General features: G+C 38.0%; 1 protein-coding gene across 1 annotated transcript in view; it reads right to left on the minus strand.

Annotated features, from left to right (window-relative positions):
- The window catches only part of PIK3C2G (phosphatidylinositol-4-phosphate 3-kinase catalytic subunit type 2 gamma), a 209,969-nt gene that overhangs the window by 98,330 nt on the left and 89,066 nt on the right, over positions 1-22,573 (minus strand). Inside the window, exons 16-17 of the mRNA XM_049821675.1 lie at positions 16,093-16,186; positions 14,843-14,937 (exon numbers count right to left, since the gene is read on the minus strand). Coding sequence (XP_049677632.1) covers positions 14,843-14,937; positions 16,093-16,186 — 189 coding nt within the window. The remainder of the gene's footprint in view (positions 1-14,842; positions 14,938-16,092; positions 16,187-22,573) is intronic.

Here is a 22,573-nt window from a genome sequence, read left to right on the forward strand (position 1 = left end):
CAAACAAGGTCTTCCCTCAGTTAAAAATGTATAATGTGTTACAGCACTCATGATGAGGGTCTGTTCTTTAAGTTAATCCACGCCCTGTTCAATCCCTTCTGTGTTAGCCAAGATGGCAGCTGTCACACTGAAGCTAATAAGCCTGATTAATATCAATTCAGTAAATTAATTTTTTTTCCAGACATCAGATAATTTTGTACTAATACAGACATTTATACCCATTTAATATTGGCTGACATAACATAATTTCTCATTTAACACTAATTGAAAACTACTGGTTTCTTATTCCAAAGAGCATTTGCTGTCACTTATAACTTATGGGTTTTTATACAGCTATTTTTCAAATATCATCGTCAAATTTTATGTTTTCTGCCTAGTTGCAGAACTTTTATACCCAAGCATGTGACTGGTGATGTGGGCAGAATGGTACAATCAGGTAATTTCTCTTAAAGGTTTTCATTTCAGCAATTTTTCTTCATATATATTTTACATCATATATTTGTAAAACTTCTGATTGAAACAAATTAATAAAAGTATAAGAAACAAGCCTTCATTTAAAGCAGTGTTGAACTTAGAGCCTACAGTTTGTTTTTTTTGTTTGCTTGTTTGGGTTTTTTACTAAATAATTCTGGGTTTGTTCAGCTTGCCTTCATGTTTGGTTTCTTCAGATGCTACAGAAGAAAGTGCACTTCCTTACTGCTATGCCATTTGCTCTTCTCTAACGTAAAAGATAAAATCCCTCACTGGCTACAATTGAATGTCAATATTTATATATCAAGGAAGTGACAAGAGGTAGGAGGAAGCATACTTCATTACACTCCTGGGTGAAAGACAGTATTAACCTTTGTGCGATGGAGTGTTTGTAGTGGCCCAACACTGTCATCACTGATGGCAAGTAGAATTCCTTGGGGCTGAACGTATCGTTTGAGCATTCTCGTCTGTCTGGGATCCCATCCTGTGGTTTTCACCATGATACTATCTTTCAGCTGTAACATGACCTGGTTGGACACTACAGAAAGTTACTGATGAAAATCTCCATCCAACAGATGATACCTATTACCAAGTTGCTTATTTAGGAAACACTCCTTCTCAATCCTGCTTAAGATGAGAGCACCCTTTCTGCAAGACATTATCTAAGGACCACCCTGACGGCTCAAGAATTGAAGGACTGAGTGGAAACTGAATCAGTAAACAAGCCAAGACAATTACAGAATCCATTTGTAACTTACAGAAACATGTAATATCTGATGTCAGGAGGGACCTCAGGAAGTCCTCTGGTCTGTCTCCTGTTCAGAGCAGAGCTAGCTCTGATATTGGATGAGGTTGTTCAGAGGGCTTGGCCTCGGCAGCAGGTTGGGAGAGTTCCTGAGACAGGGGAAGGGACAGAGGTGCAATTTGACCGTATGATGACGAGTCCCCAGAACATGAGGCTGTTTCAAAAGATATGACAGGCAGGCCTTCAAGGATACAGTGGTTCACCTTCAGAAGACTTAAAGTTCTGTTGACCATCCTAACTTTTTGGAAATAGGAACATGAATAAGTGGGCAGAGAGCTGCATTTCTAAGTTCTGAACGTCACTCTGGTCCGCCTTCAGTCCCATCAACAGCACTGCAACTGAAAGGCAATTTCTAGCAAGTACTTCTAGCTGAGGCCCAGCTGTCACAGAAGAGCAAACACTTCAAAATTTCTGTGATATAGATTAAATTTAGGGTACAAAGTCACCACATTATTCTTTACACTGCCTAAACCACAGAATCCAGAGCTACCCTTGGGTACAGAATAGCAGAGATTGGGGTTTTGCCTATGCCACTGCCTGGACAACATTCTCTTGTTTGTTTGCAATGCAGAAAATGTAAGAGCTTTCTCTGAATTAACAGCTGACTATATAGTTACCACTAACTGGCCTACAGTCTTCCAGGTTCTTAGAAAAGCTATGTCAGGGAAGGGAGGACAGTTCAGTCAGAGTCAGGATTTGTGTGAAATGATGAAGTATAAGTCTCCAGTGGCTCCTCTGAAAGGGAAGTTGATGGCTATTTTCTAGAATCAATAACTTAAGACTGAGATAGAAGCACAGAGTGGTTACATGTCTAGGCACAAGGGTCTCCAGAGGAACACGTAGCAATATAGGCAATCAAATCAAAATTACAGTATATACAGAGGGGAGAGTAACAGCACAGGTTATACTTGGGAATAATGCTTTTTTGTGGAAGCAGTTTTAAGATCTCCCAGTTCTCTCAGGAGGTCTTCACCTGAATCTAAACTTCACAGCTGGGAAAAATTAACTCTTACTTCTTAGAGAACACAGCAGAACTATGTTACTTACTGTAGTACTTATCTCTGCTCTCCTCTTGCTTTTCTGCCTCCCTCCTCCTATAAAGATATTTTGCTTTGCTATCCTTCTCAGTTCCCTCAGTGACTACTCTTTACCCCTTAGCCTGCCTAAAATTTCTGTTGCATCACTTCAGACATACTTCCACACTTTTGTGCAGAAAAACACTGGGAACATTGTGGCAATTCCCTCCTTTTCCAAAGCAGTGAAGACGGCTCAGACTTCTGAGCCTGGGAGAAGACTTGGGATCCTGAAGCAGGAGAGACAGAAAAGTTTGTGGAGCGGGATGGAGGGAATTCCCAGTTTCAACCTTTTCAACTCCCAGTAGCATGCTGCTTTGCACATTACATCCTCTACCCATTTCCAAGTGAATCCTGAAGAAAGTTTTCAGTTTCCAAACAGGAAACACCATAGATCAGATTATAAAGACTACATGCAGGAAAGCACGTGCACCAGTGTATGTGTATCTGTGAATATAAGAATACCACTGCATACATGTAAGAAAGCGCTGGTCTGGGAACGGAGCGCAAGGAGGCCTTGCGGCAACAGTTATTTTAATTTCACTGGATGATAGACTGTGAACAATTGCTGGGGGAAGCTGAACATGAAAACTGAGCACTTATGTAAGGGGGAAAAGGTTTTGTTTTGGGGTTTTTTGGGGTTTTTTTTTATATGTACTTGGATATAAGCCCTGCTATACAAGCTAGAAAAATGAAGAGTAAGAAGCATAAAACAGGATTTTTTTGAGAGATATGTTGAGGGCTGCTTTGTTGTTTACACTGAAATATTTAGAGTCACCTTTTATGTCTAAGGATTTGAACTCTCCAAACCATTTATTAGAAGAGATGAGAAAGGAAATCTCAGTTTGTGAGATAGGGATGCTGCCTATTCAAAGAGATCATCCACTTGAGTATGTGCCATTGCTTCTTTCTTTAAGTGACCATTTAATTTTTGTTACTATGTTATATTATTTTAATACCTATCTCAGTGCACTCTCTCCTTTTAATGAGGAGGAATTTACTATTCTTAGTTTTACTAACAAGACGGTTCATTTACTTGCTCATTCACTATGGTTTATCTAGATCCTTATAAGGGAAGCAAGAACAGTCAGCAGTAGAGAAATCCTTTTTCTAGTTTGGGCCACGCAATCTCTAAAAGCCATCTCCTAAAACATCTTAAACTTGATCACCTCTGCAGTTCTTCTCATCATTAATAATGTAAATAATACTAACAAAAGACATTGGCTTTACTTCCACGTCTGTTTATGCACACAACAGAACCTGCACCACTCTAGAACTGCAAATGCTCCAGTGTGCTTTGCTTGCGTGGCTCAACCACACCTCGGAAATCTGGTCCTCTAATTTTTTTTTTCTGATGAGACCAACAGCCAGCATGTTATTTTGCTACTGTCTACTAAAACCCTGAACTGAATAGAAACAAAGTATGAATAGAAACAAATTTGTAGTCACCTTTTAAAATTTTCAGTGGAGGTAATTTGTATTAGCTCTTTGAAAGAAAGATAGACAAATGAAAAACAATAGCTACTTCAGCACTGAAGTTTTGATCAAATTTACAACCAAATAATTTCCTGTATACATGCTGCCAGCAATTTATCTAGTCTTAAACCCCACCCTCCACTTAATGACACCTTTTTTTTAATTTATTTTTTAATTTTTTTTAACATAAGCAAATGGGTTTTCCCTCAAGTAAGAGCCATCAGTGAACAGCAGCCAGGTAACGTACCGCACAGATGAGATACCAATGGTATTTCAGAAATCGTTATGTTTAAAAGATGGTGTGTTTTCAAGCTAAGAAGTAAGAGAATCCTGGTTTAGGATTGAGCAATTCAGATGAACACCAAGAGGAGAGGTACCCGATATAACAATTTTTGGTTTAGGGATTTTCTTAATATATGCCTTGCATCTCCTCTAAGTTGAGTTGAAAAAATGCTGGTGACTTGCTTTAGAATGAATATGATAATTTTCAACAATGTATGGTGCGGGGGTGGGGGTGGGGGGATAAATCATTCAAAATAGCTCAATGTGGCACTCACTGGGTTACCTCAGCCACAAGTCTCTACTTTCATATCTCCAGTGACTAGCATAAGTATTAAGACTTTTTTTTCAACTTCATCTGTCACTTCACATACCATCTGAATGTTTGCATCTAACCTCAGTGTTTCTGTGAAAAGCTTTGATTTTGATGAACATTTTTCAAAAAAGTTCAGTGAAAAATTCTTAACTACTTTACATTAATCTTTCAGCTACCCAGTATTGATGTAATATTGTAACAAAATATCTCTGAATATCTCTATATAGGAATAATGGCCTTTCAGAAACAAAAGTCAATGCTTGTAGGTTGATTTTCTTTCTGAAGCAAAGAAATAATGTCATGAACTTTACCAAACAGTATTCTATGTATTTGATAGACACCACAGCAAAAGCTAAAGAACAACTCAGCTGTCTGTCTTTTGACTGAGATGTCTACTGCTTGTATGAACTACTGAGTAGAATTTTACAGGCTTTAGATTTGGAAGTAATCTTAATTCTTTTAGATTTACTGGTCACTTTCTATTATTTAATTCAAGGGTCCAACATACATCAGTTTCAACCAAGTGGGCTCTTTGCCAAGAAAACACCGAATGAGATGATGTGAGGCATGGTCCATTGCATAATTCTCTTGCTTAAAAGGAGATTATTACAACATATTAGGAGTGTTGTTCAAGCAAAAGAGCCACGCAAAGACAACTCATCTGACGGTCCTTTCTTTCCTCTCTCAGCTTATTTTTAATTTGGTCCCCATCCAAATGACAACATTATGATTACAGACGAATGTACCATTTTATATGGATGAGCATTCAGAAAGCAATTAATGCTTAAGGAAATATTTTCCAACAGAAAGGGTTTTATGAATTTAATCTTGACATACTCATCATCTGCAAATGCCAAAAAATACTGAATTATAATAATTCTGCACTGTTGACCTGGTAAGAACTTTTATCAATCCTTCCACCTCTCCTCCCTAGAAATATTGACTTTTATTCTAGTTTTTTTATTTTATTTTAAAAACTGTTAATAATTATATTTGCTTTTGCATTAGGGACTTCTTAGAAAAATTCCCATTAGTCACAAAGTAATTTTCTGTTAAATCATGTACTGATGGAACATATTCAACAAAGTCTAATTCATGATTCTCCTCTTTCTAATGTTTCAGTCATTTAGACAAAGGTCCAAGGCCCAGCTTTCATTTCTGGTGGAGAACGATGATTAAACCTAGAAATATTAACGACAGAAACATACAACTGACAGCAACATTAAGATGACCAATAACTCATTACACTGAATGTCCTGTATCCACTTGAAGCCTCTCTCCGTTTATTCATACTCTTCCTTAAAGATGTCACCAAAAGTGTTCAGGAAAAGGAATGATTTACTAAACTCAAACCTGCGAGACAAGCCTGTGATCAATTGCATGATAACTATAAATGAAGACTCCCGACATATCAATCCAAGAAACTCAGAGCCTGCCCTGCATTTATTCAAGTCGTGTGGTAAGAACTTTGCAACACCCATACAAAGAAAAATGGATTGAAAACAACTCTCTGGCTTACCTCAAGACAAATTTTGCCAAAAAGTAGTTTAAACAGCTATAGTTCAAACAGAAAAGCTTGAGAGAGAAAAAGACCTATAACAGAACAAGACTTATAAAACGTTTTACATAATCTGATGCAATTTCAAAACATCTGCAGATTCATTTTGCGTACTATAATTGCCAATTATAGAAAAAAAGCTTTATACAAAGGAGTTCATAACGAAATCATTTCCAAACATTCACAAAAGGTAAGAACTGAAAGTGCAAGCATGAAATGCAAAGCAAATAATCTTTTTAGATATTATATCTGACAAATGTAAAGTAAGGTGTCCTCTCCTAGTATTTCCTCTCTGCAATCAGAAGCAGGTAGCACCAGGACTTTGTAGCACAGCAGCAGCCTGCTGGAAGACCCCTCTCAACTGCAGGATCGCTCTCACCTGCAGAAGGCAACACGTCACCAGTGAAACACACCACCAGCTGCTCAGCTGAGAATCACAGGAGATTCTCCATGCTGTTCACTTCCCGACTGAGGATTTTACTCTCCAAAATAATTACAGCCTGATTTGGGAATTTTGCATCCTCTCTAAGTTGCACCTACTGTTATTATTTACGATTTGGACATTTCAGATTATTAAAGTTGGTCACTCTTCATGTATTGGCCTAGCTCAATGAATACCTAAAGCAAATTTCAGTGTAAAGACATAGCTTCGTGGTTTACTTTCAGTCATCTTTTTCCAGCAGTGTTTTGCAGTATAAAAAACAAAACAACACCTCCACATCCATCAAATTCATGACTGAAAATTATGCATTTGAAGTGACTGTACTAGATGAATGTTTTGTCAAAAGCTTTCCTGATTTATTACTACTCTGGTTTACATCCCCAAATGTTCCTCTGGGACAAGTAAAGATTATGTGATATATCCGTCAGGAAAGATTTTTGAAGGAAGCAACAATAAAACATTTTTAATGGAAAAAAGATGAAAGGCACAGATGAAAGCCTAGTGTGACATCTGCACAGAGCCCTGCTCTGAACCTTTTCCTCGGCAACACTGGCTCCGCTTCCTCAGTCCTGTTCAACTCCACAAGTCGGTCATTATAGTCCATCACATCCCAGCATCAGAGACAAAGTAAGACCACCAAAACGGTCTGTTCAATCCTTTCTACAGAGGACAGCCGAAAGACAACACCCATCTTTCATATTCAGTTATGTTATTGGAGGAGTTATGATAGATGTGACTCGAAGCTAGTAGGGAGTTTTCCAGCATAACTGAAAAACTAGGTTTGTCAGCTTCAACATTTTTAAATGTAAAAGGAGACAAACCAAAAATAAATCAGACAAGCAGTGTTTGGAAAAACAATGATCTGAAGAACATTTTCCTTAGTGCTACCTTATAAATCATGAAGCAGCTGAAAGAATTAAGGCCAGTTACTGTCTCCTTTTTTTCTTCTTTTTATTTTCGGAAATCTTCCATCTTTTTTATCTTTTCAACTCTAAGTAGGTTCACTTGTATGTATACATAGTGGTGTGTTATTTCATTACAGTAACACGCACTGATAATTTTGGCATTTGCAGACTTTTTTACGTTGCACTTGACAATGTTAATCCTCAAATATGATTTTTGGCATGGAATTTCCTCTGTTCCAAAGGGGACACACACACACAGTTATCTCTATGTTCAGTAACTTATTTAGCAGTAGCTGAATATTTGCCTGCACAAATACAATTAATGATGTGAATGATCATGCTTCACTCCATTCTCATCTTGATATGTGACTACAAGGGTGCCCTACCTCTTCCTTTTCATGCTCGCACCCAATTTAGAAAAACACATAGCATTCCTAGATTTCTAAACGTTCAAGAACACATTTGTTCTGCTAAGAATCATTAGAATAATTAAAAAGACACATGCACAACTACGTTATTTATGTCCTTTATCAAGGATTCACCAGATTGTGTCACATTCACTAAATTACAAACAGGCATAGCTTTATTTGCTTTATTAATTTTTAAAAGTTTTTGTTTGTTTGTTTGTTTTAAAAAAAGTGGTAATTTTTAGCAGAGGGTGAAAACTAATTCCTTTATATTTAAAATGTTAAAATGTCACATTTAGGTTCTTTGTTAACCCTTCCCAGTAGTGTTTGCAATTTGATTTTTAATTCTTTGGAATTTATTTTCATTTTCGCTGTATTTAGAAGTTTAAAAGTTTAAAGTGTTTATTATTTCAGTCAGAATATTTCCATTTATAAAGAGAAATCATAGCATCTGCAACATCTTTGCTCTTTGGGAAATAAATGCTACATCCAAAGCCATTTAAATTCAATAAGTGAACTTAGTTCTAGTAAGACATGTCACACTTAGTCCCAGAGAATAACTGCCTGATTAAAAGGCCAGTAAAGTTAATAGAAAGAGTCTCATAAACTGCAAATAAGTACAGATTCAGACTTCCCTCTTTTGTACACAGAACAGTATAGACAGCAACTTTACAAATATTCCTACTAAAGGGTAGAACACCTGCCAACATGCCTGTAGCTTTGCCCGAAAGTATTCTTTCTACCGCGCACACCAGGCTTTTCGATTGTCTCAGTCAATGTCAGTCTGTGCTTTAGGGGACACCTACAAGATTAAGTAGGAGACCCATGGAGCACTTCCCGGACCCGGAGCCAAACGGCACCGACGTAGCAGGGCGAGTTCCCCCTGCAGCACACGCACACAGACTGAGCCGTCACTCCCCACCACTGACCGGGCTTTGGGTCCCCCTGGTGCTCTGCGTGCTGCACCCTGCGGTCATAAGGTACAATTCTCTGTGGGTGCATTTGAGCCCATAGCTTCAGAAGTACTCTGATGGTTATGTTATAGTCCACAAACGGTCGAGAGATTAAAAGACACTGAAGGTCAGCGTTATCTGCCTCAGGTCGTTCACAGGAGCATGCAAGTATGGGTAGAGCAGTGTTGTAGGACAGAGTGTGTCAAAGCTGGGGCACTTTTGCCCATTTGTCTTTTAGGGGTCGTTCCTGGAGTGAAATATTCCCAAACTGTGTTCCAGTGCTATCTTGGAGAAAACAGTCCAAAAGAGGGTCAGAGAAGAAGGCAGCAGTTATAAATTACGGCAGACAAAAAGACTAGCACTTGGTCTTGCTCCCTGGTCCTCTTTTCTTGAGCAGCATTGACAAACCCAGGGTAGCTAGACATTGACAGTAGCTAGTACCTCCTTTTATCAGCCCCAGCTGTGGTAATAGCCAGTTCACTCCTCTTTTTTTTTAGAGGTGGAAAAAAGTGCATCTAAACTAGTTTTTTCTTAAAATCTAAAATGTGTTGAATTAAATGTAAGATGGGGTTTTGTTGATTTAAACATAGCATTTGCCCACTAAGTCTGCAAATACCGAAGGTCAAAACTAACAGAGTTACGTTACTACTTTGTGCTGCTTCGCAACAAAATCTCATCGTTTTGCGTGACACCATTTTTTTCTGCAAACACTGAAAGTGTAAATGCGGAAACAAAATAATTGTCTGTCTGTTTTCCAAGGCAATAATCCAAGTCTCACATGGCTAATAATGAAGCACTTAGCACAGTATACAGTTGAATCATTATCTCACAAAAATAATGTTCTAATGGTGCTATTTACTATATATATAAGTAACTAGAGAAAAAAAAGGTCTCCAAATTATTGGCATTTCATAAGTAAGAATTATGAGTTCAGAACTAAAATCGCTAGATGTGAACCCATTCTATGGTTGAGGTTCTCTACAGTCCAAAATATAATGATGATCACATCAAGTACTCTGAATTCAGATGAGATTTATAATCATCACTTGGTTGAATGACACGTTGCCATGGTTTAACCCCAGCCAGCAACAAGCACCACTTAGACCCTCACTTCCCTCACAGTGGGACGGGGGAGACAATCAGAAGGATCAAAGTGAGAAAACGCATGGGCTGACATAAAGACAGTTTAATAAGTAAAGAAAAAGCCGCGCACACAAGCAAAGCAAAACAGGGAATTCATCCACCACTTCCCGTGGGCAGGCAGGAGTTCAGCCATCTCCAGGACAGCAGGGCTCCAGCGCGTGTAATGGTGACTTGGGAAGACAAATGCCATCACTCTGAACATTCCCCCCTTCCTTGCTCTTCCAGCTTTATATACTGAGCATGACGTCCTGTGGTCTGGAATATCCCTCAGGTCAGTCGGGGTCAGCTGTCCCGGCTGTGTCCCCTCCCAACCCCTTGTGCCCCCCCAGCCTCCTCGCTGGTGGGGTGGGGTGAAAAGCAGAAAAGGCCTTGGCTCGGTGTGAGCACTGCTCAGCAGTAATGAAAACATCCCTGTGTTATCAACACTGTTTTGAGCACAAATCCAAAACGCATCCTCATACTAGCTACTATGAAGAAAAATAACTCTATCCCAGCCAAAACCGGCACACACGTTACCCTCAGAAGGTCTGTAAGATTGAGCAGCTCCAGACTTGAACTCAAATCCTAATGCAGACTAGCAAAACAACTGATCAAACATATATCAGGACTGGCTATTCACATGTTTAAAGTTACATATATGATTAAGTGTTCTTTTGATTCTGATCAGTAAGAAGGACCATATTAACACAAAACAAAATAGACATCTTTTGTATTTACATTAATGTCATCTTAATGGGCTGGGCTTTTCAGCCTGCTCTACACAGCTATTTAGTAAGTTCATTAATAACTAGCAGACTTGATAACTTCTGACTGCGGGAGAAAGACACCATAATGTGGGAAGAGAAAGAGCTGGAGGATGGCTGCCTGTTTAATGTTCAGATAATTAAGAGATTTCGACATATGAGCATCTGCTTGATTTATTCCTTCTTTTGAAGTCTTCAAGTAAATTATGTTTAATGTAGACCAGTTTTGACAAAGAAAAATATATTTCCTTTCAGAAAAGATGAAGCAATAATCTACTGTTCCCATACTGGAGTGCAGAATGAAACTAAGTGGTGACAATTTTGGAAAACATAGTATTGAGGGATAAACCTCCCAATAGTAGAGAATTTAATTGGGTTCTTTTTAAACTTTTTTGCATTGGCTATTTTCTTTTTGCTTCTTACAGTTCTTCTTTATATAGAAAAAGAAACAGAAGTAAAAGATTAAGTTCCAACCTTGAATCAATAGTCTAATTCACATTGCTTTCAGTGTGCTGGATTTCACTAAGAGCTCCTTTTTAATCTCACATTCTTACTTATCAACAAGATGTAGACTGGAAAAGATAAAAGACTACTCCCTTTTGGTCGTCCGACAAAATGTAGTTGAGAAATGCTGCAAACTAGGAAAGTTCTATAAAGTTTCATTAACTTAGCAGACAAGCTACACAAGGACATTTTGCCTTCAGCAAGGATTTCATCTGACTTACTCTTTTCTTGAGCTAAGCATACCACATTCTCATGCTCCGCCAAAACTTACCAGCACTGGTACACTTCCATGACAATGCAACCTGTTTCTTAGCACCACCTTCCAGCAGATGCCACAGGTCCTAGAGGACACTATACTTCTCCCCATTATTTAAATCCTCCTGTGGAAGGCAACCATCTGTGAGACATAGTCCTGGCCACCTGCTGCCCCAGCCAGCTGTTTTGGTCGTATACTGCAGCTGCCACATGTGAAAGTAGCTAAAAGCCAAAACCACTCAAGCAAGTGGGAAACCGATCGGCAGGCTGCCAGAGACAGAGGGGTGGATTAAAACTCTAGCACAAGAGCTGACAAAAACCCCTTGTGTGTGAAATGCAGTAGCAAGGAGATAAACAGAGACTTTCAGCAAGCAGAAGGTCCCAAGGGGGCTCAGCAGGTTTCTTTCCCCTCAAGCAACTTTTCTGCTTTGCTAGAAACAGTTTAATAACTTCTCTTCTCACCATAGCTCCAGGGAATGGGAAAACTTGCTCCAGCCTTCTCCCCTCCCAGGAAATCTGATGGGAAAAGACTAGAATCAGAGTGAATTTCCAGAAGACAGGGGAGCAGGGTAAATGTTCCCCATGCCTCATGGACATTAGAAAATCTTGAAATAAGACTAAAAGAGGATTTAAGTGGTACATGGGTCCTGTGCTGGCACTGTATGTGTGGGTAATTTTTAGTCTCCTTGAGAAGGGGAGTGCATTCAAAAGTACCAATGAGGAGCTGAAACTCTGATGGATGCAGAAGGCCCAAATTCCTCAAGAATTTAGAGAACAGAAAAGTCACACGTGATTAAAAAGCCCCCAAACACACGAAAGGTGTAAGGTCAATTACCTTTTCACTCTAAATAGCAGAATTAATGGGACAAATCTACAGCAGATACAAGCAAAGAACAGACTGAAGCTATCCTGATTTACAACAGCTAAAGATGTGTCCCAAGAATGAATATTCTAGCTGTTCTGTCCACCTTTGCCAATTACTGTCCCAGACTTTTAAAATAAAATCTTCAGACAAACTTATCACTGCTTGATGGAAAGGAGTTAATTTACTATCCAACATTAATATTAAAAAGGTGATGAGCTAGTACATCATTGTTGGGTAGCTGCTTATCTCTGGTGTGCAGGGAAATTGAGGCAATTTTAAAAAAATTGAGATATTATAAATTATATTTGTCATAAAAAGAAGTTAGTGTTGACAGTCACCACCGTTTCTGGTAAATAGTTTCTAGATTTACAGTAGTGTTGTAAAACATGGAAGTTAAAATCAGTTGACTTTTCCCCTGTGGTTCTGAAATCACATCACCAGTTTTCTGAATTACATTAGAGTCTTCTTTTCCAAGTTTTATTTTGGGTGGGTACACTGTGCACAATGTTGTTTTATTTAATAGTGGAATGGTAATGTTATTCATTACAATTAAAAATAAACATAATCTTGTTAGTGAAGTTTGTTTTTACCAGTCCTCGCTTCTTGATTGCTAATTTGGTAATGAAACAGAATGCAACACTTGAGAATGTTACCTAATTGCATTTCTTAAAAGAAGTTATGTGAGTGTACATGCACACATGTGTTCCCCACATTATTAAATCATTGAGCTTATTTCTAAATTCTCTTTAGAGATAAGTGGAAGAAAAACTCTGTATTCCATTACTTTTATAAGGACTGAAATTCAATTTATGAAGTAAAGGAAAGCCTTTATTAATTAGTTAAGGCTTTATTAATAAAAACTATGAAATTACTGTTAAATTTTCTAAATAGAATTTATGACTTGGGAAACTGCCTTTTAAAATACTGGAACAAGAATATGAATAATTACATAAATTGAAATGTTAGGTAGAAAACAGTTTACTACTGAAGAACATGGTGCAGCAGAGTAACCAAAGGAAAAAGACTGTATAGTGAGACAAATACAAGAAGCAAAATTTTAAGAGATGTGTGCTATATTAAAGTTCTTAGTTTAGATTGAAACATTTGAACAAAAAGCCTAAATAAAAGAGGTACCCAGCATGAACAGGGCTACTACCAGCTGAAAGGCAGTGAACATTGAGAAATATTCTATTTGATGTGGGTATGTATAGTTGTGCCATATATTAAGCTATATATTAAATAAATGTATTTTGCCACATTAAATTGTACTGTGCCAGATAAGGATATCTATTATTCAGGATGGGATATCTCCTCTATATTACCCAAGATTATAATATTAGACAGCTTGAACAAAAATTGGGGGGGGGGGGGAAATGGGGATCTACACAGGTCTACGTTGCAAAGTAAAGGTGAAGATGACTGCAGATACTTAGTCATTTTTCTTCTGAGAAGAAGAGAGGAGTTAAAGAAAACACAGGCAAAACAATGATGTTCCCACTGTCCATTGAACTCCAGCAATCATTTCTAATTGTACAGGAAAACTACCAGCTCTCTGGGCACATTTAAGAACTCTAGACTGGACATTTTATATCCAGTACGACTAAGTTTAACATTAGATAGTAGAAATCGTCTCAGGCATATTTCAGGCACTGTCAGAAAAATGGCTTGCTAAATGTGGTTCCTCTTCATTTCACAGATATGCTCATTAGGCATGTTATTGTTATCCTACTCATTTCAGTGAAACAAACAGTCATAATTCAGTTTTATCCTCACTAACACTTCCAAGAGATCATGCAGGTATGAAAGTATGATCTATGCTCTTTCTGACCTCACACTTCATCAACCAAATGATTACATTTCAAGTTGTTGTATTTCCTTTGCAGGGAGGAAAGCTTTTGCTTTAAGGGGTCTGAACCAGTGAAACTGTAGATGAAAGTTCAGTTCACCCATCATTACTAAACATGAAAAAAAACCCCAACCAACCCACAACAGTTTGATTTTCAGATCACAGGGCAGTCTTTCAGACAGAAGAAAGCCACATTCCTATTCAGAACACCTTGAAGTAACAACACAGCAAACAGAATAACTACCACATGCAATAATACAATTACAGAGGTCTTTATATTGTAAAGGTAGATGGTGAATGGCAGTTACTGTCAGGACTGGTACATCTCCATAATCACAGGAAGGAACTATTGGAAACTGTACCATCACAAGTTAGACTGATATCCTAAGGGGTAAGAGATACACTTTGACACACGTGAGAAGTCTGACAACTTCAGGAGAGGTCAGAGAAATCAGAAAAGCAGGATCCCTTATAAGTAAGCCGACGCTGCTTGGAGCTTGCAGATTTTGAGAAAGACTATTTGGCTCAAAGCAGAAAATGCAGAAAAATACAAATGGTATCTTACTTCAGTGAACCAAACTTCCCCCAATGCCTCCTGCCAGGTGCAGGATGACGGCAGATAAGTAGGTCTTTTATACAATTTACTCATACCCAGTACTGTAAGGGGAATAAAGAAGGAGCCCAAACCTAGGTTTTCTGATTTTTGATTTTCAACAAAAAGCAAGTTGGTCACCAATAGAATCATGGATAAAGTTCACTGTAACAGAAAATGGCTATGATAGTAATGGCAAATGACCTTACCAGTAAAGTTGGTGGGCTACCTGGATGCTCTGAAGAGAACGATTCAGCAGGAGTTTCACTAGAGGGCTTTCAAGACTCCACTCAAACTTGAGCACCTTAACAGATAAATTAATAATAAGAATCATTTGTATGCTGGCTTTGTCGTCTTTCCTTTGTAACAAAATTAATCAGAAAGGACCCAGTGCTAAGTTTTAACGAAGCAGTCAAACATATGGAGTATGCCCTAGCAATGCAATGAGCAAAGAAACTTCAGGACACACGTGTCTGCCACCATCTGTAAGACAGGCAGCGATCATCCTGATTCTAGCTATGTTAACATATATGTAAAGAAGCAGCTTTTCTTCCCCTGCTTAAAACTATCAATGCTATTTTTAAATTTTTATCTGATTACCTGGTTTGCAAAATAAACTTATTTGTGAAACAAAAACTCTGGAAGGTGAAAGGTCACATAAGTGTCCTGCTGTGTGAATGCTGTAAAGCTGTGCAGGTTCCACTGCTTCACAGTAGTGGATTACACAAATATGTTCATACATATATACATATGTATCTATCTAGATATATGTATATATGTGCCTGCATTTATAGAAATATATATTTAAAACGACAGAAAAAACCCTGAGGAACTCTGAAACATGGAATAGTAAGCAATCCATGTGCACAGTTACAAAGTAAGGGGATGAAGCTTTCAAAGGTTCCTCCTTAACTGCAGCACAGGACCTACTCAACCACAAAGTGATTGCTTTGGAAGCTGTGGGTCTGTAACTTGTAAAACATTAATTTCCAGTGAAATGCAATGTACATCTATAAAGAGACAATTCTACAACCAAATTGCCCTGGTTACTCCGTGCTGACAATGATTTTCCCCATATATGTGGTATTAAGAAAACTGTGATTTGTTACACTGCCATTTGCTTCCTTGACTGCAACAAAGCCCTGCCACCACCAGCCCCTGGTTTGGTGGTCATAGCACAATTTCTGTTGTTCAGATGCATTTTTTATTTTTCATTGTTACTTGAAAATGCTTTCCTCTCTGTATACTACAAGTTCAATCAGCATGTCGGAACAATTCTGTTCTCTTGAGTGGAAAACAGTCTATGCCTCAGCCCTGTTGTTAATTCAATCATTGCATCAGCTGACCAGCCTTTCTTATTTATTCCTCTTACAATGTATCAAACTGAAAGAATCAAAAGTATTTAATGAGGTTATTGATCTGGACAGAAGACTTCCGTGGCTATCAATTTCTTCCTTACCTGAACCAGCTGTGGGAGGTATTCTAACAATTCATCATTTGACATATTTTCTATTTGTTGGACTGCTGTCTTGCGAATATCTTGATCTGGAAAACTAGAGCAAAACAAATAGATATCATTAAGAGCTACTGAACCACTGCAACTCTCATGAGCTCTTACTGATATAAAGGGTTAGAAAACCAGGTTTTCTCTCAAAATGAAATAGGAAAAAAAATCAATTCATTTGCTTTACTGTAACAAGAGTCAAGAAACACATAGCAGATAACTTAATTGGATTGACTGGTACAGTGTCATACAGGGAAAAAAAAGAAACCTGATCTTCAAATATCTTTTTTTAATTTGAGCTATCATGTACTGTAATTTCCTGAAATATGAAGCAAATTATGGATCTTTTGCTGCTCTTACTTACCTGAAATAGGAAATTTCTATGCTACAGGAACTTTTAAGTCGCTTGAAGACTTCTTTTGTTCTGAGCAACAACACAAAAGCTTGAAATTTCCCACACAAAGAGGGTTCATTTCAGATAATTTATTCCAATGTCAGCTCTTGTATCACAATACAATAAAAAATATTTTAAACAGAAGTAATTCTGAAATGGAAAACACATTCTCTTTTTAATTTTTCTAAAGGAAAATTTAGTAAAAAAATCAACACCTGCCCCCAGAAAGGCTCCAAGTCAGTGAAACAGCCATTTCTGATAGCAAAATGTTCAAGTATTCAGCATAAACTGTATTCTCAACAAATTCAGGTTGAAATCAGAGTGGCTGTAGCCTAATATAGATTTTGTGATGGAGCTCTAAGCATAAAAATGATAAATGAGGAAAACACAGTGTAGCAGCACTGATAAAACAGGGAAAGAAGGCTGGATAATACAGCTAGTCAAAACATTTTTCTTTAAAAAAAGAAAAAGAATGAAATTTTGATCTGACTGATCAAAACTGACTCTTAACAGAACATTTTCTTTCTTCAGAGAAAAAGACAGAAAGTATACAGTGTTTCTTTTAATATTTGAAAGCTGGAAAATAATCTTTTAAGGACTTAATTTGAAAAAATAAAATACAAAAGTGATTTCGGGCTTTTCATGTGTTGCATTTGTAACATTAATTGCGATACATGGAGAATTTCACGTACACAGAAGTTGCCTACAGTCCTTCACAGTTAGCTGTTCTGGTACTGTCCCGCTTTCACAAGGAAAGGAACAGATGTGCTCTTCTGCGCACGTCTGCTATGTGGTGTCACACTTAACCACCTGTCAGCACTTGAAGCTTGTCCATTGCCATCCCAAGAACCTTTTCTCCTGAAACAAACTGAAAATGTTCATACAGACCTTTCAGACACCAGAGCCGCAAGAGTGGTCATCTCTGCCAAAGGGGCAAAAATGTCTTCAAACAGCACCACAGTCAATTAGATATTGTTCAAAAGCGCTGCTGGGCTTTGATCCAGTTCTCTGAGGGCAAGTACCTGCCCCAGTGAGTCCCTCCCCTGTGAACTGATACAGCTATTAGGCTCTTTTGAAAATCTCTGACTCAGCAGTCTAGGCATACATAAAAATGATGACTAAAGGACACAGGTTATCCTGTCAATTCACCCCAGAGAAAGTCCTTTGAAATAAGAACCATCATGTATGGCAGAAGGTGTCACGGGGCCACCAGTATTACTGCTTTATGAGTTCAACACAAAACCAGACCGCTCTCTTCCCAGCTCCCCATCCAGCACCTTTTGCCGAAAATATACCCACTAGAAAAATAAATCAGAAGTGAAACACGGGAGACAGTACCACATTTGCAGCAATGACTGCTCATTGTTATCAAGAGAGAAAGAGAAGAAATTGTAAAGGTAAGTGCTCAGAAGTATAGTGGCACCTGCGGCTCTAAACTTGAGCTTTTAAGATCAGTAAAACAACCCGAAGTAAAAACTGTGTACACTTTGATCATTGAATTAACTACAGGCCGTCAAATAAAAATGTGGATATTCTGAAAAAAAATTGGCTAACAGTTGGACTTATTTGAAAGGCCTGGCTTTCTGTGCTGCAATCGGCTGCCACCTGTAGCACTTTCAAACCCCCTTTCAACAATGCAGCTCAGGTCTGATTTTATTATTTTGTTTGTCTGTTATGGTACATATTTGATGATGTTTTTAATACAGTTTATAATTGTTTGTGTAATGCTGAGAGGGCCTTGATGGGGATAGAGGGAATACATTATAAATAAATTATTATGATAGCCTCAAATTAGCCTATTTTGCAAGGATTTTTTTTTTTTTTTTAATGTATTTATTCTAGACAACCTATTAGGAATATGAAATTGTTACTTTAATATTCACATGGCTATTTAGAACAAAACATATTTGAAGGAGGACTGAATATTAAAGAAAAAATAATTCCTTTCATATCATCTTATCTTCTAATTATGCAATTGCTCCAAAGGCCTATGGGCCATGTTTGTGCAGATAATATGGAAATTAGTCTTTCCCTTTCCCTTCTCGCCTGGTTCAACAGGTTACTGAACAGTGAAATATGCTCTATACAGACACCAAGTCAAGCAGAAAAATGTTGTTACTTAGTTACTGCTTGTACTTACTAGCAGCCAACATTTCAATATATGCAATGCTGATGAGAGAAACTCCTATTTTTTTCCAGCAAAACAAAGAACGATAAAGTTATTTTAATCCCAACCTTTCCAGAAAATTCAACAGCTAGCATTTGATTTGTTTAGAATTAATTTGCTGCGAGTCAAAACTAGGGCTATATCTAAGTCAGCAAAAGTATCTTTAGGAGATGTGATTAGAATAATGAGCTCAAAATGCATAGGCACTGTGGTGAAAAATCTACAGGTTAGTTGCCTCAGGAAACATGGCTCTTCTCACTCTTCTTGAATGAGATTTGGGTAATTTGTTGGTCCTGGTTACTAAACTGTTTCCTTCAGCTTGTAAATCTTGAGGTCAGCTGAGGCTGAGTGGAATCTTTTTGAAAGAATGGGCAGTTAACACATTCTTTTAACTACCCGACAATTTGTTAAGCCCCAGGTGTAATATCAATTGCTCTCTTGAATTTCAGTTTTGGTCAAGGCCACAGGTACAATAGAAAAATATTTAATTCTATTTGTTTTGCCCCTTACATTTGTATTTGAGCAAATATTTAACATCCTCAGAAACACTAGAACTACACCAAATAGTTAGCAACTCAACTAGTATTACATGGTGTTTATGCTGTTCATGCTTACATACATCAGTTTCTTTGCTAAAAGCCAGTAACAGGGTAAGGTCTAGAAGCAGATCTGAGTAAAAAAATCCTACCCTTCACGTACCTGGAAACTATGCTACCTTGTAGTCTGATAATTAATTACGGCTAAAGGGTGGGGTTTTTTTCGAGTGAATAATCTTGCAAACTTTGAGTGTTGCATTAAATATGAATTTAGTAATCCATAAATTAGCCTTGATTAGAGGGCACACTTAATTGATTTTTTGGATCTGTGACTCAATGCAAGAGAAATTACTTCAGGTCTAAGAAAAACAGCTTCATAGTTTGGATATTAGGGGACAGCTGATTTCCAGAGCTTACTACAATGAATGTGTAATCATTTACACATACTGAAAACTCTGGAAGCAGAGAAGTGAGACCACTGTATCCCAACAAATACAGTATTCCAGTATTTAAGGGCACTCTCCTAAGAAAGAGGAGCTCAACTGTATCAGAGCTTGTCTATATCAGACCAATTTTGCAAAGGATTTGAACCACAGATTATCAGGTTGCTGACATGGGGCCTCTGACAATGGCTTCAGAGAGGCAGGAGATTCAGGCACTCCTCTTCCCTAGCTGTTTTATGCTCGTCACCAAAATCTCTGAGAATTTAGCTAGAAAAAAAGCAACTTAAAACAAAAACCTTTAACAATGCTTGTATGACTCTTTCTTTGCATAGTTTCAAAATGGCAATTTTCATCCAGGTTTCAAATTACTTCTAGTTGTGGGGTGTTTTTTTTCCTCAACAAAGAACCCATCAGTCAATAAATAATTAGTGAATAGCACTACGGTGTTTCTCATTTCTTGGCCTGACAACATTGTATTATATTGTAGCTTCCTCCTTTTGGCTGATTTTATTTGTTCTCTCTTTATGTAATGAGTACCCCACAGCAGAGACTGTGACTTCTTATAAATTTGTTCCAGATTTACACACTCAGAGACACTACTGAAAGATAAAGAATATGTAAATTATAGTTGTTAAACCTAGTCCCTAGCACTAGGTCACTCTATGCAGGACTTCAAATTTCCCCTTCACAGCTCATCTTGCAACCTGGATTCTCCTTAAGTTATGAAACTGATTTCCCTTGATATTTAACCTCAGCACCCCTTTTGGTGTTTTGTTCTTCCCTTCCTGCATGATCCCAATGACTGACAGCCACCCATTTTATAACTTCTGCCTAAGTAGCTGTAGATTGTTACGTCTCCCTTGAGACTTTAAGATGGTAAAAGTTGAATTTTGAGCTGGATAAGCGTAGATTGGAATTTGCTTTAGAAGTAAGAACAACTCACAATCTTTGATTCTTTTCATATAGATAGCCAGTAGGGAGCTATTTGTCTAGCTGTACCTTTCAGCTAAATCAGATTCAAACAGAAAACTAAGCGCTGCTGAGGCATCCTGTGGTTTTGTGAAATTCTCTTGAGATTTTAGCATCTGCCAGTGGTGACTTGATTGTAAATGAGAAATAGATGTGCATTTCTTTCTTAGCAGTTTGATTATCCTAATTTCATTGCACTGTCTCAAATAACCCTATGCTAGAAGATATTTGTCAGGTAAATAGAACTGTACAGTTCACTACATTTTCTAGCATGTGAGGATCTCTGTAAAGAACAGCATGGCCTTTCATGAGCCATCTTTTAAGTTAGAGGCTTATAACACGCCACATATTTCTGCAATACCCTTCACACTTTACATTCTGTTGCTTTTTCAAAAAAGAGACTCCAGTCCCATAACATGCATGCTAAGTGTGATAGAATCAAGGAAGGCTGAGCTAAACAAACCTACTGGAATGAAGATACCAATTGAAAACAAAATAACCCTCTAAGTAGTAGTGGATATCATGTCACTGATGGGTGCAACTGGGCTGTCGTGGTTTAACCCCAGCCAGCAACTAAGTACCACGCAGCCGCTCACTCACTTCCCCCATCCAGTGGGATGGGGGAGGAAATCGGGGAAACAAAGTAAAACTCCTGGGTTGAGATAAGAACGGTTTAATAGAACAGAAGAGAAGAAACTAATAATGATATTGATAACACTAATAAAATGACAACAGTAGTAATAAAAGGATTGGAATGTACAAATGATGCGCAGGGCAATTGCTCACCACCCGCCGACCGACACCCCGCCAGTCCCCGAGCGGCGATTCCCGGCCCCCCCCCCCCCCCGCCACTTCCCAGTTCCTAAACTAGATGGGATGTCCCATAGTATGGAATACACCGTTGGCCAGTTTGGGTCAGGTGCCTTGGTTGTGTCCTGTGCCAACTTCTTGTGCCTTGGCTGGGCATGAGAAGCTGAAAAATCCTTGACTATAGTCTAAACACTACTGAGCAACAACTGAAAACATCAGTGTGTTATCAACATTCTTCGCATGCTGAACTCAAAACATAGCACTGTACCAGCTACTAGGAAGACAGTTAGCTCTAAGAGAGAAAGCATGGAAGAACTGTTTAAAAGAATAGACAGATAAGTTTCAGGTGGCAGTTTAAGTATTTTGAAAGTAATTAGACAGGAAGAGAGAAGTAACTTAGGAAATAATGATTAAGGAATTCTTTTAGTTTTAGCACACAGATAACATTAGCAGGTCTTATTTGCTTTCTGTTGGTAATCTTTTTAATTCCTTCGAGGGCTTCTAAAGAAAACACTGTGTGAGTGTATGAAGATTAGAAAATGGCAAGGATTGAAAGAAAACACAGAAAGATAACAAATACCATCAGTAAAAAGGACACTGGATTTTCAAAATTTCCAGCTGAAAAAGAGCAATATATTAGCTCCTCATCGTGATAAGATGTGAACCCTCTCCCCATCCCCACACATTGGAAAGCTCATGGTCAGATACACTAGCTATTTATTGCTTTGGCTGATCGATTGGCAGATGGATCTGCAGAATTTACTCAGAGAAAATATACTTTAGGCAATGCTTACATAGATTTTCTATAATAAATTCTGACTAAAACAACTAGTAATAAGTTTGAGATGTCATGGAGACCAGATGGTGAACCATATCCTAGGAGAGAACAAGAGTAGGACGAAATTAACAAAAAGCGGTTTTCCATTTGAAACCTCTATGATCTAGAAGGTTCTTCCCACCCCAGAGACAAATTTTGGTCTTTGTTACATTAAAACAAAAGAATGAAACATGGAAAACTTGATTATTTACAAATTTAGCCTCCTGATTAGATTGCACATGGATGTATAGAAAGCATACCATATCCTACATAGCTGTCCATTGTTCATTGTCCTACTAT

Source organism: Accipiter gentilis, chromosome 18 (genome assembly GCF_929443795.1).
Source record: "Accipiter gentilis chromosome 18, bAccGen1.1, whole genome shotgun sequence".
NCBI classification, from domain to species: domain Eukaryota; kingdom Metazoa; phylum Chordata; class Aves; order Accipitriformes; family Accipitridae; genus Astur; species Astur gentilis.